This window comes from Erinaceus europaeus, chromosome 3, assembly GCF_950295315.1.
Source record: "Erinaceus europaeus chromosome 3, mEriEur2.1, whole genome shotgun sequence".
Taxonomy (NCBI): Eukaryota; Metazoa; Chordata; class Mammalia; order Eulipotyphla; family Erinaceidae; genus Erinaceus; species Erinaceus europaeus.
This window is the reverse complement of record NC_080164.1, coordinates 98,024,942-98,049,316: the sequence shown is the minus strand read 5'-3', so window position 1 is coordinate 98,049,316 and position 24,375 is coordinate 98,024,942. Positions and strand designations below refer to the sequence as shown.

The following is a 24,375-nucleotide window of genomic DNA, read 5'->3' as shown; positions in this document are numbered from 1 at the left end:
ATTTCTCTGTAAGATGAGAAATACATGACAGAAGCTGCCTCTCAAGGAGTTTGTAACACACGGAGAGGAGAGAAATTGGTCTATAGCTGGCGGCCAGTGTTGGGTCTTTCTTTGGTTTCAAAACCGCTATAATCTTCGCACGACGCCAAACTTTGGGCATAGACTCAGATTCCAAGATGTGGGACGGGAATGAAGCGAGCCACTTCTTTGCCGCAGGACCCAGGTTAAGAATGAATTCTGGGGTGATGTTATCATAGCCAGCAGCTGTTCCCGGTTTAACCCTCTTCAAAGCGTCTTCCAGTTCAGGCAGTGTAAAGGGAGAGAGTTTTGGAGATGGACAAGATAACCGGAAGTGGGATGACCACTCATGGGAAATTTCTCTTTTCCAGACTGGGTCGATCTTAGCACGTCCAACTTGAGTTAGGTGACTGGCCACTGAGTTTGGAGATACGGGAGGATGGGAGATGGGAGGGGGTTGGCTACCGGCACCCAGTCTGTGAAGAAGCTTCCAGGCCTTCCTACTTGAGTGGGTGAAGTTCAGGCTTTCTGTGAGTTGTTGCCAGCGGGCTTGGCGTGCTGCATCCAGGGAGGCAGTTAGGTGGTCAGCCACATCTGGGTCACCAGACTCATCATACTGCTTTAGTAGTTGCTCGCATTCAGCATCAAGACAAGGTGTATAGTTAGCACGTCTCCCACGAGGAATGGCTTGGGAAGCTGCTTTGAAGATGGCTTGGCAGAAGCGCCTGTAGGAATCTTCAGAGGGGATAGAGTTAATTGGAATTGCAGGAATAGATTTGTTGGTAAGATCACTGAACAGACGCCAGTTTGCTTTCCGAAAGTTCCATCTTAGTTTCTCCGAGCACAGAATCAGTGGGAGCTGGAGACCAATGTGGATGATAGCTGGGCGGTGATGACTGTGCAGGAAGATCTTGAGAACGTGTCTCGTAGCGGGAAAGGCTTGGCCGTTGACTGTGCTAATCCAGCACAGGTCGGGTGACGAGTCTTTATTCCATCTAGCACTGTGAAAAGAGCCTGGCTGTTTGGGATTGTATAATAGGGAGAGGTCATTCGCTGAAGCCCAGTCAGTTGGCTAAGATAGAGCCGTCAGCACGAGTGGAGGAATATCCCCAGTCTTGGTGATGACTATTAAAGTCTCCAACGTAAACGGCTGGGTGATTCGGGCTAGGCAGGACCTCATTATCCCATGAGGCACTGGGAGGCTTATATACGTTGACGAGCTGAATAGTTCCAATAGTAATGGAGTCGTAGAAGGTCGAAGAGACCGTATGGTAAAATAAACAGACAACAGATTAAAAAAAAAAAGCCACTGGGAGTAGTGGAGTCATCATGTAGACACTGAAACCCAGTGATAACCCTGGTGGCAATAAACAAACAAGCAAAAAGTTGACATGTCTCTGTTTTCTCCAAAGCCAGTGCTAAAAGTCTACCAAGATCATAAGAAGCCAGAATACATATATAACAAAAACCGTTCTTGGCTAATTTCTTCTGGAATCATACAGCCTCCAGAAAGTTCTGAAGAAAGAGAGTCTGCCAAAGCAACTGTTCGTTTTTCTGATCATCTAACTGATGTGAAAAAAGGAAAGGTATGTGATTAATACTAACTGAACCAATGACTTAATTTTAGTTTTATAATCAACAACCCCTTTATTAGGTGGATTAATGGCTTACAGTTGACAGTAAAATACGGTAGTTGGTACATGTGTAACATTTCTTAGTTTTCCACATAACCCCCCACCTATTTCTCCTCCACCATTGTGTTCCAGGACCTGAACACTCCTGGATGCCCCAGAGTCCTTTACTTTGGTTCAATAAACCATTATAAACCATTCTTAACAAGCCTTTAATTCAAGAATAATGGCACAATTTCTGTCAGATTTCATTACAGACTTGGGGAATACAGTAATTCTCAGTTCTTTCTGTTGAAGGGAAATATAAGATGAAAATCACAAAGTACTCTTTCATCTCTGTATAATGTCTTCTGATCTTCCCATAAGGAAGACTTAGTACTGCTTTGAATGTTGTTATAACATTTATGAAATTTTTGTTATTTCCCAAAATGGAAGTTATTGAATACTTTAATGGAGAGCTGTAAAATGGACTGAACTGGCTATGTTCTTTTGTCAGTAAATATCATTACTGTAATCTCATTAAAATAGAGGTTGGGCCAGGAAGACAGCATAATGGTTCTCCAAAAGACTTTCATGCCTGAGGCTCCAAGGTCTTAGGTTCAATCCTCAGCACCACCAAAAGCCAGAGCTGACCAGTTCTCTGCTATTTCTCTTTGTGTGTCTCTGTATCTCTCTCATTAAGTAAAATAAATAAAATATTTAAAAATTATATTTAAAAGATACAAAGATTGACAATAATCCTTGCCAAGACACTGGGGCAAGGCAGGAATGTGTATTTTTTTCTGGTCCTTGTCATCTGGATTGGCCTATTGCTTTACATGAAAAAATATGCAATTGTTGTTATTCTTGGCCAGTCATGGTTAGATATATTCCTTGAAGGCTGATCTTTCCTGGATTCTCTTCTCAAACTTCTGTTTAATGAAATACCTTTAATCAGAGTTAGAGAATGATGATTGTATCATGTGATATGAACTTGTAGTAATTTGTTTCCTATAAAAATTACAGTTGCTCATAGCTATGCTGACAGGTGAGAGAAACAGCACATATATCCATTATTCAACAAGCAAGCCTGTAATGGTGGCTTTTTTTTTTTTTTTTTTTTGCCTCCAGGGTTATTGCTGGGGTTCAATGCCTGCACCACTGTTCCATTGCTCCTGGAGGTTATTTTTTTCCTTTGGTTGCCCTTATTGTTTATCATTGTTGTTATTGTTAGTGCTGTCATTGTTGTTGGATAGGACAGAGAGAAATCAAGAGAGGAGGGGAAGACAGAGAGAGGGAGTGAAAGATAGACACCTGCAGACCTGCTTGTGAAGCGACCCCACTTCAGGTGGGGAGCCGGGGACTTGAAACGGGATCCTTATGCCAGTCCTTGAGCTTTGTGCCATGTGTGCTTAACCCACTGCACTACCACCCGGTGCCCCAATGGTGACTTTTTAAATCCTAAAGCCAGTTACTCTGGTACTGTCAGAGAGACAAGGGTGATAACCATCAGAGTTAATGTTAGATTTCCTTACACAAAGAGGAGATTCTGTGAGGGAAGACCAAAGTATGTGGGTGGTACTGAGAGAGAGCGGTAGAAGCTGGGGAATACAGGTTCCAGATGCCACCAGGATGCTGGCTAGGCTTCCCTGGATTGAAGACCCCACCAATGTGTCCTGGAGCTCAGCTTCCCCAGAGACACACCTTACTAGGGAAAGAGAGAGGCATACTGGGAGTATGGACCGACCAGTCAACGCCCATGTTCAGCGGGGAAGCAATTACAGAAGCCAGACCCTCTACCTTCTGCAACCCTCAACGACCCTGGGTCCATGCTCCCAGAGGGCTAGAGAATGGAAAGGCTATCATGGGAGAGGGTGGGTTATGGGGATTGGGTGGTGGGAATTGTGTGGAGTTGTACCCCTCCTACCTTATGCTTTTGTTCACTAATCCTTTCTTAAATTAAAAATTTAAATAAAAAAATAAAATAAATAAAAATAAAAAAAAAAAAAAAAAAAAAAAAGAAGCTGGGGAATACAGCTAAACTCGGGAGCATGAATATTGTAGGGACTCAGCCATCTGTATGTATCTCCTGGGATCAGGCTAGAAATGCAAAATCTCTGACCTCACACCAAGCTGACTGAAACAAAAGTTGCATCTTGACAGGTAACTCAAGCTTGTTACGCACACACAGTTTAACATGAGAAGCACTGGTCCACAGAAGTCATTTACAAGTGAGTAAAACCTATGTTTCCCCATAGCATACCATGGAAATAAAATGATTTCCCACACTAGATGCAGTTGACAAAGAAAGAAATTTTGTCATGTATACCACCACTCATTGAGAAGAATCAAGGTTTTCAGAACAAGATGAGGAGGTTGAGGACAAAGGCCACAGGTTTTACTGTAAATCAACTGACCAAGAAGAATGGTGGACTTCTGTGAACCTCGGAGAGCTTCTAGTCCTTTAATGTAATAAACATTGAGGTCAAGGAAGGAAGGCAATGGGAACAGATGCTGGGGCTACTTTGTAGGAAGGGGATGGACATCTGCCCAGGGAGTACTATGAAAAAATACCACTGCTTTCAGTTTATTGCACCGAAGTAAAAGACTCTGGGATGGAGTGGGGAGAGGGTTCAGGCCCTGGAACATGATGGCAGAGGGGGACCTAGTGGTTAAATTGTTTTATGGAAAACTGGGAAATGATACACATGTACACATGATTGTATTTTACTGACAACCAAACCGTTAATACCCCAATAAAAATTAAAAAAAATTATTTATATAAAGGAAACACTGACAAAAAAAACCCTTAGGATAAGAGAGGTACAACTCCACACAATTCCCACCACCAGAACTCCATATCCCATCACCTCCCCTGATAGTTTTCCTATTCTTTAACCCTCTGGGAGTATGGACCCAAGGTCATAGTGGGATGCAGAAGGTAGAAGGTCTAACTTCTGTAATTGCTTCCCCGCTGAACATAGGCATTGGCAGGTCGATCCATACTCCTAGCCTGTTTCTCTCTTTCCCTAGTGGGGCAGGGTTCTGGGTAATTGGAGCTCCAGGACACATTGGTGAGAGGTCATCTGCTCAGGGAAGTCCAGTTGGCATCATGTTAGCATCTGGAGCCTGGTGGCTGAAAAAAGAGTTAACATATAGAGCCAAACAAATTATTGATTAACCATGAAACTAAAGGCTGGAATAGTTCAGATGAAGATTTGGGGGGGGGGTGTCTCCATTTTGTAGCTAGCTAATAGTCCTATTTTATTTATATTCCAAAGAGCCCATGACTATACTAGTTTTTTTTTTTCCCTGAGCCTGACATCTGATATGCAGGTGGATCCAAGTTATTGTCTGGGAAGGTGATGTCATGGCTGGAAAAAAGGACCAGTAAGCTGGATCGAAGGGTGTGGGCGGGAAGGTATATAAATATTGTTGACTATAAACCCCATTGATTTGATGTGATCTGGGGCCCATATTCAGCTTAGGAGCCTCTGCATCCCTGTAGATCTGAGCTCACATTCTGTGGTCATGAGTAGGAACGTTCCAAGCTGCCCCAATTTTAGGACCCATTTTCCTCAGGTGGAAGATAGAATATGTTGTCCAGCCTCCCTTCAGATTTGTTTTAAAAAGAAAGAATACCACTGCCTAAATATAGCTTGAACATTTTCAGTTGCATAGGTTTTTCTCTGAGTCCTTAGACATCTCAGGTAGTTGTGGTTATTAATATTTCTCACTGCTTTTTAGCTTTTATCTATGTATCTATTATTATTACTTGCAAAAAAACTAATTCTTTTTTATTGATTTTGTATAGGTTTCCAAGCCCTCTATTCAAATGCCCTCCTTCTCCCCTACCAAACCTTCACAGACCAGTGTTGGAAGAAGTGGTCTCTTTTTGTCTGGTTCCTCAACGTACCCTACATATACTTTTTATGACCGGGAAGAAGTAATTAAAGCCAACATTCGTAATCCCTTGCAGATCATTAAGATAGTTCGTGAAAATGAGCATATTGGATTTCTTTATATGGTTCCTGCTGTGCCAAAGTCATCCATTGAATATGACACATATAATTTGAAGTGAGTTCTCTTTCATGAAGCAATTTAGTTAACATTAGAAATTATAAATAAGATTGCAAACAGTACCCATAATGGAGTAGGTTATTAATAATTTAACTGTTATGAAATATGATTTCAGTTATCATCCAGTGACTAATTTATTTCAAATTTTATTAATAGGAAGAGAGAGGTGGGTAGAGAACTAGAACATCACTCTAGCATAGGCACTGATGGGGATCAAACTCAGAACTTCTTGTTTGAGGATCTAACATTATTAATGCTCTACTTCCCAGGCCATGACAAAGATTTTTTTTTCCAGAGCACTGCTCAGATCTGGATTGTGGTGGTGTAGGTAATTGAAAAAGTCCTGGGACTTTGGAGCCTAAGACATGAGAGTCTTTCTGCATAATAATTATGCTATCTACCTCCACTTTTTTATTTTTATTACCAGAGCACTGCTCATTTCTGGTTTATAGTGCTGTGGGGGATTGAACCTGGGACTTTGGAACCTCAGGCATGAGAGTTTCTTTGCATAACCATTATGCTCTCTACTTCTGTCCACAAATGTATTTTTATTGCCATATAGTTGTTATATGACATTATGGTTCAGGCATATAACATAGTGATTGTATATTTGCATATATTGCAAAGCGATCAGCATAAAAAGTGTAGCTCACCATCACCTTACTCAGTTACAAAGCTTTTTTTTTTTAGAACTTTTAAGATCTATAGTCAAATATTTTATAGTGACAAAGCTACATTCTGAGAAAGGTATCATTAGGCAATTTCACCTTTGTGTAAATATCATAGAACATGGTCTAGCCTAGTCTATGTGGTGTAACCTATTGGAACCACCATAACATAGGATTTGATGCTGACTGAAATAGTCAGTAATAGATAACTGGTCTTTTAGCATCTTTAGAATATGCAATGCAAAATTATTACTTATTATTACAGTACTATATATTACACCCTGTGAGGTTTCCTTTGTAGCTAGTATGTTGGTAACTTTTGATTCCCTTCTACCATTTTACTGACCTCTGGCAGCCATCAGATTGTTCTTTCTGTGAGCTTGGTTTTGCTTTGTTTTTAGTTTGCACATACAGTTGAGAGAGTAACAGTGTCTTTCTCTAACTTATGTCACTTGGTGTAACCCTTACAATCCAAGTGGTAAGATTTCATTCTTTTTTATGAGTGAATAATATTCCACTGTATAGATCCTGCATCTCTTAGAGTTGATAATGGGGTTTTGAGAAATGTGTAGTTAGGCTATTTCATAAACATGCAAAGGTCATAAAGTGTAGCTACACATACTTGGATGATGTGGCCTACTACACATTTCAGCTATGGTACTGCCTCTTGTGGCCAGTGGCATATCCCTGCCACTTGTGGTTGGTTTGAAGGTTGTTAAGTAGTGTGTGACTGTGTCCAGTTTGTTATCCATTAATGTGTGCTCAGGTTGCTTCCCTCTCTTGACTATTGTAAACAACCCTGCAGCAAACATAGGGGTGTAGATACTGCATATCAAAAGTCAAGTCTAAATGCATCAAAAATAGTAGTATTATAACAGAAACTATCAAATAATTAGAAGGAAACATTAGCAGAACACTTTATAATCTAAGCTTCAGAATTGTCTTTAAAGACTGGAGTCCCAAATCAAGGAAATCAAAAGCAAAAACAAAACAGTGGGACAACATCAAACTGAAATTCTTCACTACAAACAGAGCTATCACCAAAGCACAAAGATCCCTTACAGAATGGGAGAATATCTTTATATGATATAAATCAGATAAAGGGCCAATAACCAAAATATATACAGAGCTCACTAAACTCAGCAGCAACAACAACAAACAAACAACTTTATTCAGAAGTGGGGAGAGGACATAAAAGAATTTTCACCAAAGAAATCCAGACAACCAGCATCTGAAAAAAATACTGAAATTCACCAATTACACCCGTGAGAATGTCATACATGAGAAAGGACAGAAACAAGTGTTGTGGAAACAAGTGTGGGTAAAATGAACCCTTCTATTGCTACTGGTAGGAACGTAAATTGGTCCAACCTCTGTGGTGAAAGTCTGTAGGTTCCTCAAAACATTAGAAATGGGTCTACCCTATGACTTGACAATTTCTCTCTTGAGGATTCATCCTAAAGAAACAAAAACATCTATCCAAAGAGATCTGGGAATACCTATGCTCAGCAGCACAAATTGTAACAGCCAAAACTTAAAAGAAACCCAGATGCTCAATAACACCTGGGTTGTGGTATATATACACAGTAGAATACTGCTCATCTGTTAAAAATTATGGAGGCATCTCCTTTGCTTCGTCTTGGATGGAACTTGAAGGAATCGAGTTGAAAGAAGGAAGAATAACGGATAATGTCACTCTTAGATGGAAGATAAGATACAATAGGAAGGAAAAACACAAAGTAAACTTGGACTGTGTATGGTGTATTGCACCAAAGCTAAGGACTCTGTAGATGGAAGGGGAGCAAGGTGGTGGAGAGCACATTGGGCCCTGGTGCATGATGGTAGAAAAGGACCTAAGTTGAGGAGGAGAGTATTCGGCAAACACCTGTCACGGGGACATGAGAAATCATGCCTGTGTGCCAACAAACATACTACAAACAAAAAATTCCCCTCTCCTTGTAATAATATGATTTTAAGGAAAAAGAAAATAGTGTTTTCATGTCTTGAGTAGCCAGTAGAAGAGTTGCTGAGTCGTGATTTCTGAGGAATTTCCATGCTGTTTTTCATTGTGGCGGCACCAATTTCTATTCCCAGCAACACTGCACAAGGGTTTTCTTTTTCTCTACATCCTTACCAACAATTCTTTCTTTTTTAAAAAAAATATTTAATTTACTTATTAATGAGGAAGGAAGGAGGAGAGAGATAAAGAACCAGACATCACTCTGGTACATGTATTGTTGGGGATTGAACTCTAGGCCTCATTGTTGTGAGTCCTGTTTTATCCACTGTGTCACCTCCCAGACCACCAATTATATATTCCCTTTTCTTTTTTCTTTTTTTTTTTTTTTAAAGATTTTACTTATTTATGAGAAAGCTAGGAGGAGAGAGAACCAGATATCACTCTGGCACATGTGCTGCCGGGATCAAACTCAAGATCTCATGCTTGAGAGTCCAAAGCTTAACCACTGCACCACCTCCCAGACCACTTTTTTTTTTTAATGTGGTGCCAGGAAATGAACTCAGAGTAGCCTCTTAGGCCTATTTATTTTTTATTTGTTTTCCTCTTTTTTATTTAGACACACATACACACACACAGAGAGAGAGAGAGAGAAAACAGCATAGCACTGCTTCTATTCACAGAGACCTCTTCCTCTTAGGGCTTCATGCAGGGTAAAATATGTGCTCTACCAAGTGAACTATCTTCTGTCTTCCTACAATCCCTCTTGACTCCTACCCCTCCCCTCTTCAGAGTACTTCTCAGTTCTGTTCTATGGTGATGCTCCCTTTTCTTTTCAAAACATTTTATTTGTTTATTAATGAGAAAGATAGGAGAGAGAGAAAGAACCAGATATCTTTCTGGTACATGTGCTGTCGGGGATCAAACTCAGGACCTCATGCTTGAGAGTCCAATGCTTTATCCACTGTGCTACCTCCTGGACCACTCTTTTCTTTCTCTCTTTTTAATAAAAGCCATTCTAATAACTGTTAACTGATGCTTCATTATGTTCTTAATCTGATGACATGGAGCATCTTTTCATGTGCCTTTACCATCTATATGACTTTGTTGGAAAAAATGTTATTTCAGACCACCTACCCATTTTTTAGTGTTTGCATTTTTGGTATTGCACTGGATAGGTTCTTAACACATTAAGGGTATTATTTACAACTCAGATATGTGATTTCCACATATTGTCTCTCACTAGGATAGGTGTCATCAAATTAAAAAATTATTACTAGGGGCCGGGCAGTAGCTCAGAGGGTTTAGTGCACATGGCACGAATCACAAGAACCGGCATAAAGATCCCAGTTCAAGTCCCCAGCTCCCTGCCTGCAAGTGGGGAGTCTCTTCACAAGTGGTGAAGCAGGTCTGTAGGTGTGTCTTCCTCTATCTGTCTTCCCCTCCTCTCTCAATTTCTCTCTGTCCTATCCAATAACAATGGCAACAAAAACAGCAACAATAAGGGCAACAAAATGGACAAAAATGGCCTCCAGGAACAGTGGATTTGTAGTGCAGGCACCGAACCCCAGCAATAACCCTGGAGGAAAATATTATTACTGAGACTGATGTCAAGGAATTGACCACCTGTTTTCTTCTGGCAGTTTTGTGGTTGTAGGGCTTCTATTCAAGTTTTTAATCTATTTTTCTTCCAGTTATTTTTTCTTTTTCTTTTTGCTTTATTGGAGGGACTAATGGTTTACAGTCACCAGTAACATACAGTAGTTTGTACGTGTGTAACATTTTTCAGTTTCCACATAATAATCCAAACCCCTCTAGGTCCTCCTCTGCCATCATGTTCCAGGACCAGAGCCTTCCCCATACCCCCTACCCCCACCCCCAGAGACTTTTACTGTGGTGCAACTCTAACTGCAGTCCAAGTTCTGCTTTGTGTTTTCCGTTCTGTTCTTATTCCTCAACTTCTGTCTATGAGTGAGATCACCTCATATTCACCCTTCTCTTTCTAACTTACCTCACTTCACATGATTCCCTCAAGCTCCATCCAAGATGATGTGAAGAAGGTGAATTCACCATTTATCATAACTGAGTAACATTCTACTATGTACATATACCACAACTTACTAAGTCACTCATCTGTTGTTGGATACTTGGGGTGGCTATTAAAAATTGTGCTTCTATGAATATAGGTATACACAAATCTTTTTGGATGAGTGTGTTTGGTTCCTTAGGATATATCCCCAGGAGAGGAATTGCAGGGCCGTAGGGTAGGTCCACTTCTAGCCTTGTGAGGGTTCTCCAGACTGCTCTCCACAGAGGTTGGACCAGTTGACATTCCACCAGCAGTGCAAGTGGGTTCCTTTGTCCTCACAACCTCTCCAGCATTTGTTGCTGTTGTTTCTGATGTACATTCTAACAGGAGTGAAGTGGTTTCTCATTGTCTTTATTTGCATTTCTCTGAAAATCAATGACTTGTAGCATTTTTTCATATGTTCGTTGGCCTTTTGGATTTCTTCTTTGATGTATATTCTATTCATGTCCTCACACCATTTTTGGGTGGGGTCATTTGTCTTTTTGTTGCTGAGTTTGGTGAGCTCTTTATATATTTTGGTTAGTAGCCTCTTGTCTGATGCATGGCATGTAGAGGTCTGGCTGCTGTAATTGCTTTCCACTGGATATGGGTGTTAGCAGGTCAACCCATACCCCCATATATTTTTTTCAAGTTTAGATAGCTACCAGTCTTTTTCTTTTAAATGTTTGGTTTTCTTTTCTTTCTTTCCTTTTTCTTTCTTTTTCTTTTTTCTTTTTAACCAAAGCACTGCTCAGCTCTGGTTTATGGTGTTGCGAGGGATTGAACCTGGGAATTTGGAGCCTCAGGCATAAGAGTCTCTTTGCATAACCCTGCCTCATTGTTTTATTTTTGTTTTAGTCTTCTTTGTAATTGGATTTGTGCATTGAAGATGCCTTTAAAATTTGATCTCACCAGTCAGTCCTGTAACCCCACTTTCTCAGAGCCCTACCCCACTAGGGAAAGATAGAAATGGGCTGGGGGTATGGATTGACCTGTTAGTGCCTATATCAAGCAGAGAATTAATTACAGAATCCAGACCTTCCATGTTCTGTTCCCCATAAAGATCTTTGGTCCATACTTCCAGAGGGATGAAGAATATGGAAACTTCCAGTGGAGGGGAGGGGTTATGGAACTCTGGTGGTTGGAATTGTATGGAATTTAACCCTCTTTCCCACAGTCTTGTCAATTATTATTAAATCATTAATAAAAAATTAAATGAGAAAAATATTAAATGGAAAAGAGTTCTGCCAATATTTTCCATTAAGTATTTAATAGTTACTGGTTTAACATCCAAGCCCTTGTTCCATTTGGATTTACTTTTGTGCTTGGTGAAATACAGTGGTTCAGTTTCATTTTTCTGCATGTTCTGCATGTTCAACGCAATTTTTCCAACACCCGTTTGCTGAAGAGACTCCCTTTTCCCCATTTAATAGTCTGGGTACTTTTGTCAAAGATTATATTATTATTATTGTTATTATTATTATTATTATATTATTATTATTGTCTATAGGTGTGGGGACTTACTTCTGGGTTCTCAATTCTGTTCTCAATTCCATTGGTCAGTGTGTCTATATTCTATTTATTTATTTTTACCAGAGCACTGCTCAGCTTTGGCTTATGGTGGTGTGGGAGGTTGAACGTGGGACCTTAGATCCCTAGTCATGAGTCTCTCTGCATAAGCATTATGATATTTAACTCACCCCTATTTTTACATTAAGTCTGTGTGTGTATATGCGTGCGTGTGCGTGCGCGTGCATAAGATAGTGGTTTAATGTCTTTCTTTTGCATATAACTGCTAGTTTTTCCATCATTGACTGAAGAGACTGTCTTCCCTACCATTGACTGAAGTGGCTATCTTCCTCATTGCATGTTCTTGGTTCCTTTGTGGTAAACAGACCTCAGATGGGTGGTTTTACTTCTAGGCCTTCTGTTGCTTTGATGTAGGTGCCTGCTTTTATGCCAATATTGTAGTGTTTTGATTGCTGTCACTTTGTAGTATACTTTGAATCAGGTAGTGTGATGCATCCAGCATTGCTTTTCTTTTTCAAGTGTGGGGTCAATTTTGGGATGTGAAAAATGTCATTGGGCTTTTTGATATCTTTTTGATACATATATTGCCTTGAAACTGTAGACTGCTTTGGTTGGTTTCAATTTCTCTAGTCCATAAGTTGAGAATATCTCTTTAATTGTGTCTTGACAATTTTTTAATTTGTTTAACTTATTTATAAAATGGAAACATCAATAAGACTATAGGATAAGAGGTGTACAAATCCACACAGTTTCCACCACCAGAACTCCATATCCCATCCCCTCCCCTGATAGCTTTTCTATTCTTTATCCCTCTGGAATATGGACCCAGGAGTATTATGGGTTACAGAAGGTGGAAGCTCTGGCTTCTGGAATTGCTTTCTCACTGAACATGTGCACTGGCAGGGCAATCCATACTCCAGGCCTGTCTCTCTCTTTCTCCAGTGGGTCAGGGCTCTGGGAAGTTAGGGCTCTACAACACACTAGTGGGGTCATCTGCCCAGGGACGTCAGGTTGACATCATGATAGCATCTGGAACCTGGTGGCTGAACAAGAGTTAAGATATAAAGCAGAACAAATTGTTGACTAATCATGAACCTAAATGCAAGAATATTGCAGATAAAGATTTGGGGTCTTTATTTTGGAAAAAGCTAGTAGGTCTATTTTAGGTATATTCCAAGGGGCCTATGACTTTACTAGTTTTTGCCTGAGCCTGACATCTAATATGCAGCTGAACCCAGGTTATTGACTGGGGAAATGCTCTCATAGTTGGAAAAAGAAATAGAAAGATGGATCAAGGAAGAGAGTAGCTCCTAAATATGGGAAAAGTATATAAATATTGTTAACTGTAAACCTCATTGATTTGATCTGGGGCTTATATTCAGCACAGGAGCCTATGTAACCTCTGCAGCCCTATAGGTCTGAGCTGACATTCTATGGTCAGGGCTAGGAACATTCTAGGCTGCACTCATTACTGGACCTATCTTCCTTGACTGTTGCCCTACCTACCTTCAGAGGATGGAACATTCCCTCCCTTTGTTGATCCACATTGAGGGCAAGGTACTATAGTGGCCCACAAAGAGGTCCATTATATTGTTCCTAATGGAGATGACCAGTGACAGTGGAGAGAGGGATCTGTTAGAAGTCTAGGCCCATCATGTCTTGACAATTGTTTACTAAAACTGAAAATTACTAATATATTAGATAGTAATAATACTATCTAATACTAGTAGTAAATATACTAGTAATAATAATACTAGTAAAAATACATTTAACCAACATAATTAGCATTATCTCATACTTACATTATTTATTTTTTTAATTAATTTATTTAAAAAAGGAGACATTAACAAAACCGTAGGATAGAAGGGGTATAACTCCACACAATTCCCACCACCATATCTCCATATCCCATCCCCTCCTCTGATAGCTTTCCCATTCTTTATCCCTTTGGGAGTATGGACCCAAGGTCATTGTGGGTTGCAGAAGATGGAAGGTCTGGCTTCCGTAATTGCTTCCCCGCTGAACATGGGCGTTGACTGTTCGATCCATACTCCCAGTCTGCCTCTCTTTTTCCATAGTAGGGTGGGTCTCTGGGGAAGTGGAGCTCCAGGACACATTGGTGGGGTTGCCTTTCCAGGGAAGTCTGGTCGGCATCATGCTAGCATCTGGAATCTGGTGGCTGAAGAGAGTTAACATATAAAGCCAAACAAATTGTTGAACAATTATGGACCTAAAGGCTGGAATAGTGCAGATGAAGTGTTGGGGGTACTCACTGCAAACTCTAGTGTACTTCTGCTTTCAGGTATATATTTTGTCCTAATTTATGGATACATGTGAACATATGCTGTATCTCACGGGACCTAGTTTATATCTAGGTTTTGGGACTTTGTTAGAAAGTGAACTGCCTGGAATGGAATTAGAGACTACTGTGAAAGGAAAAATCTCACCTGAGTAATGAAGCTGAAGGGTTGCCATTCCACACCTGAAGTCTCTGGACACAGTCTAAAGTGAAGCATGCTGAGGTGGCACTTGTTGCGTTGATTAGGTTGTAATTGGCAGGTGCAATATTATTTGATATGAATTGAGAGAAGCATGCAGGAAAGTGCGTCCCACCCTAAGGTTCCAGGACTGGGAGAAATATAGGCTCTATAGTGGAAATGTGAGATTCCTGCTGTCTTAGGGTTCAAAAATACAATAGATAGTTATTGTTATCATCACATTATTTGGTAATTGGGTTAACTCTGAAAAGCCCCTTAGGCTTTGCTGTATAATACCGAACATCTTGTATATAGCTGTGTCACCAGTTGCTTCAGTTCTCCCTGGTCTAGGCTTTTGAGAGAGTCAACATATCAAAGACTCAGCCTATGTATTAAAAAGACTCAGTCTGTTGTATGCTTCACATTGGTTTTGGTCTCACCCCCCCACCTCTGGGAGATTGTGGTTTGGCCCCTGCTAGTTTCGCGCCCCCTTCTCCCCGCCCCCTGGCCCCTAGGGACTTCCAGAGTTCTTGCTGCTGCCACCAGAGGATAAAGATGCAGGACAGATCTGTGTGGTGATTGGTTTGGGTTAGTTTTTGAATCGTTTTTTGTGAATAAAGAAATACAGCTTCTCTGCCCAGCCGTATGTCCACGAGTCTCTGTCTACTGCCACAAAGCTAGTCCGGCCTACTGGAGCCCCAAACTCTAACGACATCAGTCTGTGCTTTAAAAACTTTGAGACATACAATCAATTTTTCCCCTCTCATATTAATTAAATAGTGATTTATATGACTACAATTTAATAAACACCATTCTTACCACCAAAAGACTGTGTCCCATCCCATTCCCCCCACCTCCACCTCCCCACCGCCCAGGGAAGCTGAATGTCCACCCTCACCCTCACCACAGGGTTTTTACTTTGGTGCCCTACTCTAGATTTAGTCAAATCCTGCTTTTAGTTTCCTGTTCTGTTCTTCTCTCTCAACTTCTGTTAATGAGTGGGATCATCCCATACTCATCTTTTATCTTTCTGACTTAGCTTACTTAACATAATTCCTTCTAGCTCCATCCAAGATGGGTCAGAGAAGGTGGGTTTATTGTTCTTAATAGCTGCATAGTATTCCTTTGTATATATATATATATATATACCACAGCTTTCTCAGCCACTCATCTGCTGTTAGGCAACTGGGTTGCTTCCAGGTTTTAGCTATTATGAATTGTGCTGCTATGAACACAGGTGTATGCATGTCTTTTTGGTTGGGCATTATGGAATTCTTGGGTTATATTCCCAGGAGAGGAATTACTGGGTCATATTGAAGGTCCATGTCTAGCCTTGTGAGAGTTCTCCAAACTGCTCTCCAGAGAGGGTCTCCTCTGTCCCCACAGCCTCTCCAGCATTTGTTGCTGCTGTCCTTACTGATGTATGCCATTCTCACAGGAGTGAGTTGGTATCTCAGTGTTGTCTTTATTTGCATTTCTCTGACAATCAGCGACCTGGAGCAATTTTGCATATGTTTATTAGCCTTTTGGATCTCCTCTGAAGTGAATGTTTTGTTCATATCCTCTGCCCATTTTTGGATGGGGTCATTTGCTTTTTTGGTGCTAAGTTTGCTGAGCTCTTTGTATATTTTGGTGATTAGTCTCTTGACTAATGTATGGCATGTGAATATCTTCTCCCATTCTGTGATGCTGGGAAATTGTGCAGTCACATCTGCCATGTTGTCCCCTCGGGCTATTGCTAGTTCCCGCGAGAGTTGGGACATTCTCCAGGCGCCTGTTCCACCATGTTGTGCCCTCAGGGCATTGTCTATTTCCCCGCCATAGTTGAAGTGCATTGGTTACTCCTCCCCCTTCCCATTCTCACGAGAGTTATTATCCTATCCTGGAGTGCTATGGTTACTCCTCCCCCTTCCCATTCTCGTGAAAGCTACTACTATAAAAGCCCTTCTTCCGCACCTCACTCTCTTGCCAGCGCTTCACTCCAGTGTTCAGACACAGGAAAGCTTACTGCATGAGGCAACCATTTTCGCTACCTCCACATGGCCCAACCTGCCTCTCTAGCACCCAACTCTGAGGTGCCAGCGCAAATAAAGATTTGTGTTTCCTCTTCGCTCCGGACCCCCTCTCTCTCTTCTCCGTGGCCTGTGCACAACAACACCTTTAAGTTCATGATTAGCCAACAATTTGCTTAGCTTTATGTGATAACTCTCTTTTCAGCCACCAGGTTCCAGATGCTAGCATGATGCCAACCAGACTTCCCTGGACAGACAACATCACCAATATGTCCTGGAGCTCCGATTCCCCAGAACTCTACCCCACTAGGGAAAGAGAGGCAGGCTGGGAGTATGGATTGACCAGTCAATGCCCATGTTCAACGGGAAACAATTACAGAAGCCAGACCTTCCACCTTCTGCAATCCACAATGACCTTGGGTCCTTATTCCCAGAGGGTTAAAGAATAGGAAGGCTATCAGGGTAGGGGATGGGATACAGAGTTCTGGTGGTGGGAATTGTGTGGAGTTGTACACCTCTTATCCTATGTTTTTGTTAGTGTTTCCTCTTTAAAATTTTTTTTATATTTGTTTATTTTCCCTTTTGTTTCCCTAGTTGTTTTATTGTATGTAATTATATTGTTGTCATTACTGATATTGTGGTCGTTGGATAGAACAGAGAGAAATGGAGAGAGGAGGGAAAGACAGAGGGGGAGAGAAAGACACTTGTAGACCTGCTTCACTGCCCGTGAAGTGATTCCCCTGCAGGTGAGGAGCCGGGGGCTCAAACTGGGATCCTCAAGCCAGTTCTTGCACTTAGCGCAACCTGCGCTAAACCCGCTGCGCCACCTTCCGATTCCCAGGAACTATTCTTTTAACATAAACTCTATGGCCATGCCAATAGCAACCTTGAGGGCACATGTGGCTCCCCACATGTCCCCCTGTTTTATATCATGTATTGATGTTTGGCAGACTTTGTTTTGTGGCAGGGTGGACTGTGCCTGTCTTAGGTTGGGGATCAGCCTTCCGTCTTACCCGTCATTGGAACACCTGGTTATTTTTGCCCAGTAGTACCAGGTGCCTGTCTTAGGTTGACTGGATAGCGCTAGTTTCCTCTTACCCATCATTAGCTAGCCAGCCCTCTACATGGTGGACGTTCTGATGGAGGGGGGCAAATCCTCCACAGCAACTCAATATTCTGCCATGTCCAGCCTACGATAGTGAGTTTTTATAGGTTGCATCTTTATGGCATCAATCTGTTGCCGCAAAAAGGCCATGAGCTTGTTAAGAATTATAGGACCGTGGTCTGGGAGGTGTTGCAGTGGATAAGGCATTAGACTCTCAAGCGTGAGGTCCCAAGTTCAATCCTTGGCAGCACATGTACCAGAAAGATATCTGGTTCTTTCTCTTTCTCCTCTTATCTTTCTCATTAATGAATAAATTAAAATGTTGAAAAAAGAATTATAGGACCTATTGTGAGCAGAAGAAGTAAAACAAACTAGGGTCCCACAACTAAGGGTAGACAGGTAAGGAAGGGGAAATGTATCTATTGTATGAAGAGGTGGGATCATATCTCAAGTCTAAGGGAAGCAGTCAGTGGATGTGATGTCTAGGGTAACAGCCATTTGTCTTTGGGGGTAGTAAAGGGTGTCTGTGGGATGGGTGATGTTATAAAAGGAAACATCTTTAAATTGTTGGCTGACAAAGGCATGAATTATGGTGGCAAGACAAGATACCCCAGTTAAGTTTACAAGAATATGTGAATGTTGTTAATTCACATAGGTTGGATATGGAGGAACTTCTTATAGTTTAATACCTTACCATATGAACAGATGATTCCTCATATGAAGGCTTGATAGCTGTAATCACTTACTTGTGAAAAACAATAAAACTTGTAACAAGTTAGAGGTTTACTATAATTGACTTTGGACTATAAACAGACTCAGGTTACTTAGAGAGTTAACGCGTATTAGTGTCAATGGTTTGAACATTTAGAGTACTTCTGAGCAGATGGGTCATACAAAAATTTTTGGTCATTCAGCATACTCACAAAACACAACTGGCCAGTCATAACATAAGACATTCAGAGAAGGGGTAGGAGAGAGGGCTCTGTGAGCCAACTTTTGTAGGTTCTGCCATGTCATATTATGGATCCTGGGATGTATCCTGCATCTAGTCCTCTTGTATTGTTTCTAGTTCTTCAGGGATAACAGTGCCATCATGAGGGTATTGTCGGACATGGCGAGCAGGAATCCAGACAGGTTTAGAGTAATTATGAGGGAAAATGCATGCAAAACCTCTTCCCATGGTCAATAGAGGGTCAGGCCCTTTCCAAATTTTATCAAGTGGGTCTTTCCATTTGACCTTAATAGATGGGAGAGTAGATGGTGTTTGCCAGTGAAGAATAATAGGAGGTAAGTCCGAGTTATTGTAAATATTAAAGATATTTAACGTAGTTAAGGCTTTTGCTAGCTGGATGTTGGGGGGGTACATTCCTCCTTTATCTTTATTTAATTGATCCTTAAGGGTTTGATGGGCCCTCACGACAATGCCTTGTCCCTGTGGATTATAGGGAATGCCTGTGGTATGAGTAATGTTCCAGAGGGAACAAAAATCTTTAAATTGTTTGCTGGTAAACGCTGGTCCATGGTCAGTTTTCACTTGAAGAGGTAAGCCCATCACAGCAAAACAGGAGAGCATATGGCATATAAGTTTTTTTAGAGCTTTCTCCTGTCTGAGCTGTTGCCCACATAAATTTAGAAAAAGGTATCAATTGAGATAAACACATATTTTTGTTTGCCAAAGTTTGGTATGTGGGTGACATCAATTTGCCAAATAGCATTAGCTTTTAAGCCTCGGGGGTTAATACCAAGAGTCTGAATAGCAGGTGTTTTTATGAGACTTGCACAGGAAGAGCATGTAGCTTGGATATGTTTTAATTGTGGTAATCAAACATCAGGAAATCGAGCTCGAAGGCCTTTAAGATTAACATGGGTTAGGGAAGGAAAGTCAGCAGGATCAGAGACAGAGACTAGGAGAGCTCCTGTGGAGGCAAGGCGGTCAGCTGCAGCATTCCCTTCGGACAGGGCACCAGGAAGAGGCCTGAGGGAATGAAGGTGCTGAATATATAGTGGTTGGGTTCGAGAAGAAAGCATAGAGGCGATTTGAATCAAAAGAGGGGAAAGTGGGTTGTCATCAATTTTCACATAGGAATGAGCAAGCCATGGAAGTAAGTTAACAGTATACACACTGTCAGAAAAAAGGTTGAAGGATTCTGGTACAGCTTTTAATGCAAGGAAAACAGCATAAAGTTCTTTGTACTGAGGGGAATTCTCAGTAAAGAGAGGGGAAGCTCAGTAAAGAGAGGTTTAGGGGGTTGTTTGTCTGGGTAATATATAAGAGCAGCAGCTCCCTTTTTCCCAGCATCAGTGAAGACTGTAGGATCAGAAGGAATGGGATCTAGAGAGAAAAATTTAGGTGCTAGTAGAGGCAGAAGAGGTAAAGAAGCTATCGATTTATTGGAAGGAAAATGGTTATCTCTTTGTCCTGGAAACTGCATGAAGCTTGTGGCAAAGCAGGAATGATTGCGTATAAGCCACTCTGTATCTGTGAGAGAAAAGGGCAGAATGATTAAATCCGGTTCTTTCCCTAAGACCTGCACAGACCTATTTCTCCCTTGGTGAACCATGAATGCTAACACGTCTATCTCAGTGAGGTGTCTTGGAGTTCCTCCTACTGGCGTGTGAAGCCACTCAAGAACCCCTAGGTCTTGCCACAATGCCTCTACCACTGTGGGTGTGGAGTTGAAGATTAGAAGGTTTACCGAGAGGAGGGAGAGAATTGAACAAGGTGCATGTCCTGGAGGGCCTGGTTAACCCTTTCCAGTGCCGAGGAGGCCTCGGGAGTTAACTTACGTTTTGAGGAGGGCTGTTTGTTTCCTTTTAACAGGTCAAACAGTGGTTGGAGGCAGCTTGTAGGCAGATAGAGATACTGCCGAAGCCAATTTAAATTTCCTAGAAAACTATGTAAAGAAGCAAGAGTAAGGTTAGAAGGAAAGGTGACATTAGGTTTTAAGGGACGAATTTGCATTAAAGAAATCTCTGAACCTAAAAAAGATTTTGGAGGAATTAGCTGTATCTTCTCAGGAGCCACATTAAGGCCGCTTTTCTTTAATGCAGGAATGAGAAAATCACGTAAGGCATAGAGATCTGTATCTGATTTTCCCCATATTAAAATATCACCTGTATAATGAAAAACATTAAGGCCCTTATTAATATATGGTACAAGGGCAGATTTAACAGCCTCCTGACAAATTGTAGGACTATTGGCCATACCCTGGGGCAGCACCACCCATTCAAATGTGTCAGCAGGGCTGGCGTTATTAATAGAAGGAACAAAGAAGGCAAAACGTTTACAATCTTGCGGATGCAAGGAAATAGAGAAAATACAATCTTGTATATAAATAGCTATGATTGGAATTCCGGTGGGAATTGCAGAAGCAAGAGGCAAACAACTTTGGGGGGAGCCCCAGACCTGCATGGTTTTGTTAACTGCACGGAGATCTTGGAGGAGGTGCCATTTTCACGAGCACTTTTTAATCACAAAGACAGGAGTATTCCATGGGCTTCGAGAATGGCAAATGTGTCCCAAGGACAACTGCTCTTGGACGAGCTCTTTTAAAATTTCTAGCTTATCCCTAGGTAAAGGCCACTGTTCCACCCAGACAGGCTCATTAGAAAGCCAGCTTAAGCGGGGTGTTTGGCTACGAACAGTGGCATTTAGTATTGGGGGGTGCTGATTAGACCTGGTCTCGCGGGAACGAGTGTTACGCTCTGCAGAGGCATCTGTGGATATCCTAACATCAAGACATTCCAGAATATCCCTGCCCAATAGGTTGGTGTTAATATTAGCTACCAAAGGGCGGAAGTGCCTGGTAGAACCTTCCGGGTCTTCCCACATGAGCGAATCTCGTGTGCGAAATGATTGGGTCACCCCTCCTACTCCATGTATACTGGGCCCAGGGATAAATTCCCAATCTTGGGGAACCTCTTATTGCCTTAAAATCGTCTTTGCTGCCCCCATGTCAATCAAAAATTTAAAAGGAATATTGCCAATCTTTACTGTCATAGAAGGGTGACCACGTTCTAAAACAGGGGTGGTCCACAAAATCTCAGGCCCCAAATTTGTACCATTCAGGGGCATGCCATCTTTATGAAATTTGGACCAACAATCTCTCTTCCAGTGAAACCCCTTACGACATCTTGGACAAACAGTACATGACCTCTGGCTCCCTGACTGAAAGCGGGGTTGCTCTGACTGGAGGCGTGGTCGCTCTAACTGGAGGCTATACTAGCCCAGTAGAGTGGGAACATGATGCGATGCAGAGAGGGTGGAGTGAAAGGTGACTGGTGAAAATCAGGGTATGACAAGGAGAGGGGGCAGAGCAGATGAGAATTCTACCACTAAACCACCAATGCCCTGGAGGGAAGGTGGTGCTTGTTAACAGAGGTTATGTAAATAGAATGAAGTGGTTATGTAAATAGAATAGTGTTAAGCAGGGGGGATTAAACTAATGAAACAGAAGGGGTTTTTAGAAGCATACCAACACTGTGAGGGGTCTCTTTGTTAGTTTCTTTGGCTGTGCAGAAGCTTTTCAATTTGATGTGGTCCCATTGGTTTGTTTCTGCTTTAGTCTTCCTTGCAGTTGGGTTTGTTTCATCAAAGATGTCCTTGAGGTATAGGTGGGAAAGTGTTCCACCAATGTTTTCATCTAAGTATTTGATAGTTTCTGGTCTAGCATCCAGGTCCTTGATCTATTTGGAGTGGATTTTTGTTTCTGGTGAGATAAGGTGGTTCAGTTTCATTCTTCTGCATGTTTCAACCCAGTTTTCCCAGCACCATTTATTGAAGAGAGCCTCCTTCTTCCATTTAATACATTGGGTCCCCTTATCAAAGATTAGATGTCTATAGGTGTGGGAATTTAGTTCGGAGCTTTCATTTCTGTTCCACTGGTCTGTGTGCCTATACTGAGTTCCAGTATCATGGTGTTTTGATGATGATGGCCTTATAATATAGTTTAAGGTCTGGGAGTGTGATGCCTCCATTTCTGTTTCTTTTCCTCAAGATGGTTTTGGCAATTCTAGGTGTTTTCTGGTTCCAGATAAATTATTGTAGTTTTTGTTCTATTCTTTTAAAGAAGCTTGGTGGAACTTTGATAGGTGTTGAATTAAATTTGTATATGGCTCTGGGGAGAATATTCATTTTGATATTTGTTCTTCCAGTCCATGAGCATGGGATGTCTTTCCATTTCTTGGTATCAGTTTCTATTTCCTTGAAGAGTGACTCATAGTTTTCAGTATACAAGTTTTTCACTTCTTTCGTCAGCTTTATATTGCTAAGTATTTTATTGATTTTGCTACAGCAGTGAATGGGAGTGATTCCTGGATGTCATCATCTTCAGATTTACATTTGCATAAAGAAATGCCACTGATTTTTGTACACTGATTTTGTAGCCTGACACCTTGCTATATTGCCTAATAACTTCCAGTAGTTTTCTGCTGGATACTTTAGGTTTTCTATGTATACTATCATATCATCTGTAAATAGTGAGAGCTTGACTTCATCCCTTCCAATCTGTATTCTTTTGATTTCTTTCTCATGCCTGATTGCTATGGCAAGAACTTCCAATACTATGTTGAAGAGTAATGGTGATAGTGGACATCCCTGTCTACTGTCCCTGATCCGAGGGAGAATGCTTTCAGGTTCTGTCCATTGAATATGATGTTGGCTGTAGGTTTGCTATTTATGAATTCCACTATCTTGAGGAATTTCCTGTCTACTCCCATTTTTTGTAGTGTTTTGAGCATGAATAGGTGTTGGATTTTGTCAAAGTCTTTCTCTGAATCTATTGAAATAATCATGTTGTTTTTGGTTTTGCTTTTATTGATGTGGTGAATGACACTGATTGACTTACGTATGTTGAACCAGCCTTGCATTCCTTAGATAAATCCCACTTGGTCGTGATGAACAATCTGTTCGATACACTGCTGTATCTGGTTGACCAGGATCTTATTTAATTTTTTGACATCTGTGTTCATCAGAAATATTGGTCTATAGTTTTCCTTTTTTGTTGTGTCATATCTGCTTTTGGTATCAGGGTGATGTTGGCTTCATAGAAGGTGGAAGGGAGTGTTTTTGTTTCTTTAATCTTGTGGAAAAGCTTTAGAAGTATGGGTATTAATTGTTTTCTGAAGATTGTGTAGAATTCGTTTGTGAAGCCATCTGGTCCAGGACTTTTGTTGTTGGGGAGATTTTTAATAACAGTCTTGATTTCTTTGTCTGTGATTGCTGCATTTAGGTTTTATAGTTCTTCTTGGTTAAGTTTGGCAGGGCATATGTTTCTAGGAATTCTTCCATTTCTTCCAGATTTTCTAGCTTGGTAGTGTATAGTTCTTAGAAATTTTGCATGATTTTCTATATTTCTGTGGTGTTAGTTGTGATCTCTCCTCTATCATTTACAATTCTATTCATTTCAGTCTTCTCCCCCACCCCCCCCTTTTTTTTAGTGAGTCTGGCTAGGAGTTTGTCAATCTTGTTTAATTTTTCAAAGAACCAACATTTGGCTTCATTGATCTTCTTTATGGTTCACTTATTTTCTATGTTGTTTATTTCTGCTCTAATTTTAGTGATTTCTGCCCTTCTGGTTGCTTTAGGGTTCCTTTGTCTCTCTTCCTCTAAATCCTTAAGATGTGCAGTAAGGTCGTTTATTTGAGCTTTTTCTTGTTGTTTAATATGTGATTGTATGGCTATGAGTTTTCCTCTCAATACAGCTTTAGCTGCATCCCCAAAATTTTGATAGCTTGTGTCTTCATTTTCATATGTTTCCAGGAACATTTGAATTTCTTGCTTGAGCGTCTCTCTGACCCAGTGGTTCTTAAGCAGTATGTTGTTTCATTTCCAAATTCCGTGTCTTTTAGT

General features: G+C 41.1%; 1 protein-coding gene across 1 annotated transcript in view; it reads left to right on the top strand.

The window, feature by feature from the left end:
• Positions 1–24,375, top strand: part of DNAH6 (dynein axonemal heavy chain 6) — a 307,800-nt gene that overhangs the window by 7,710 nt on the left and 275,715 nt on the right. Inside the window, exons 2-3 of the mRNA XM_060187710.1 lie at positions 1,431–1,604; positions 5,443–5,705. Of these exons, the coding sequence (XP_060043693.1) occupies positions 1,431–1,604; positions 5,443–5,705 (437 nt within the window). The remainder of the gene's footprint in view (positions 1–1,430; positions 1,605–5,442; positions 5,706–24,375) is intronic.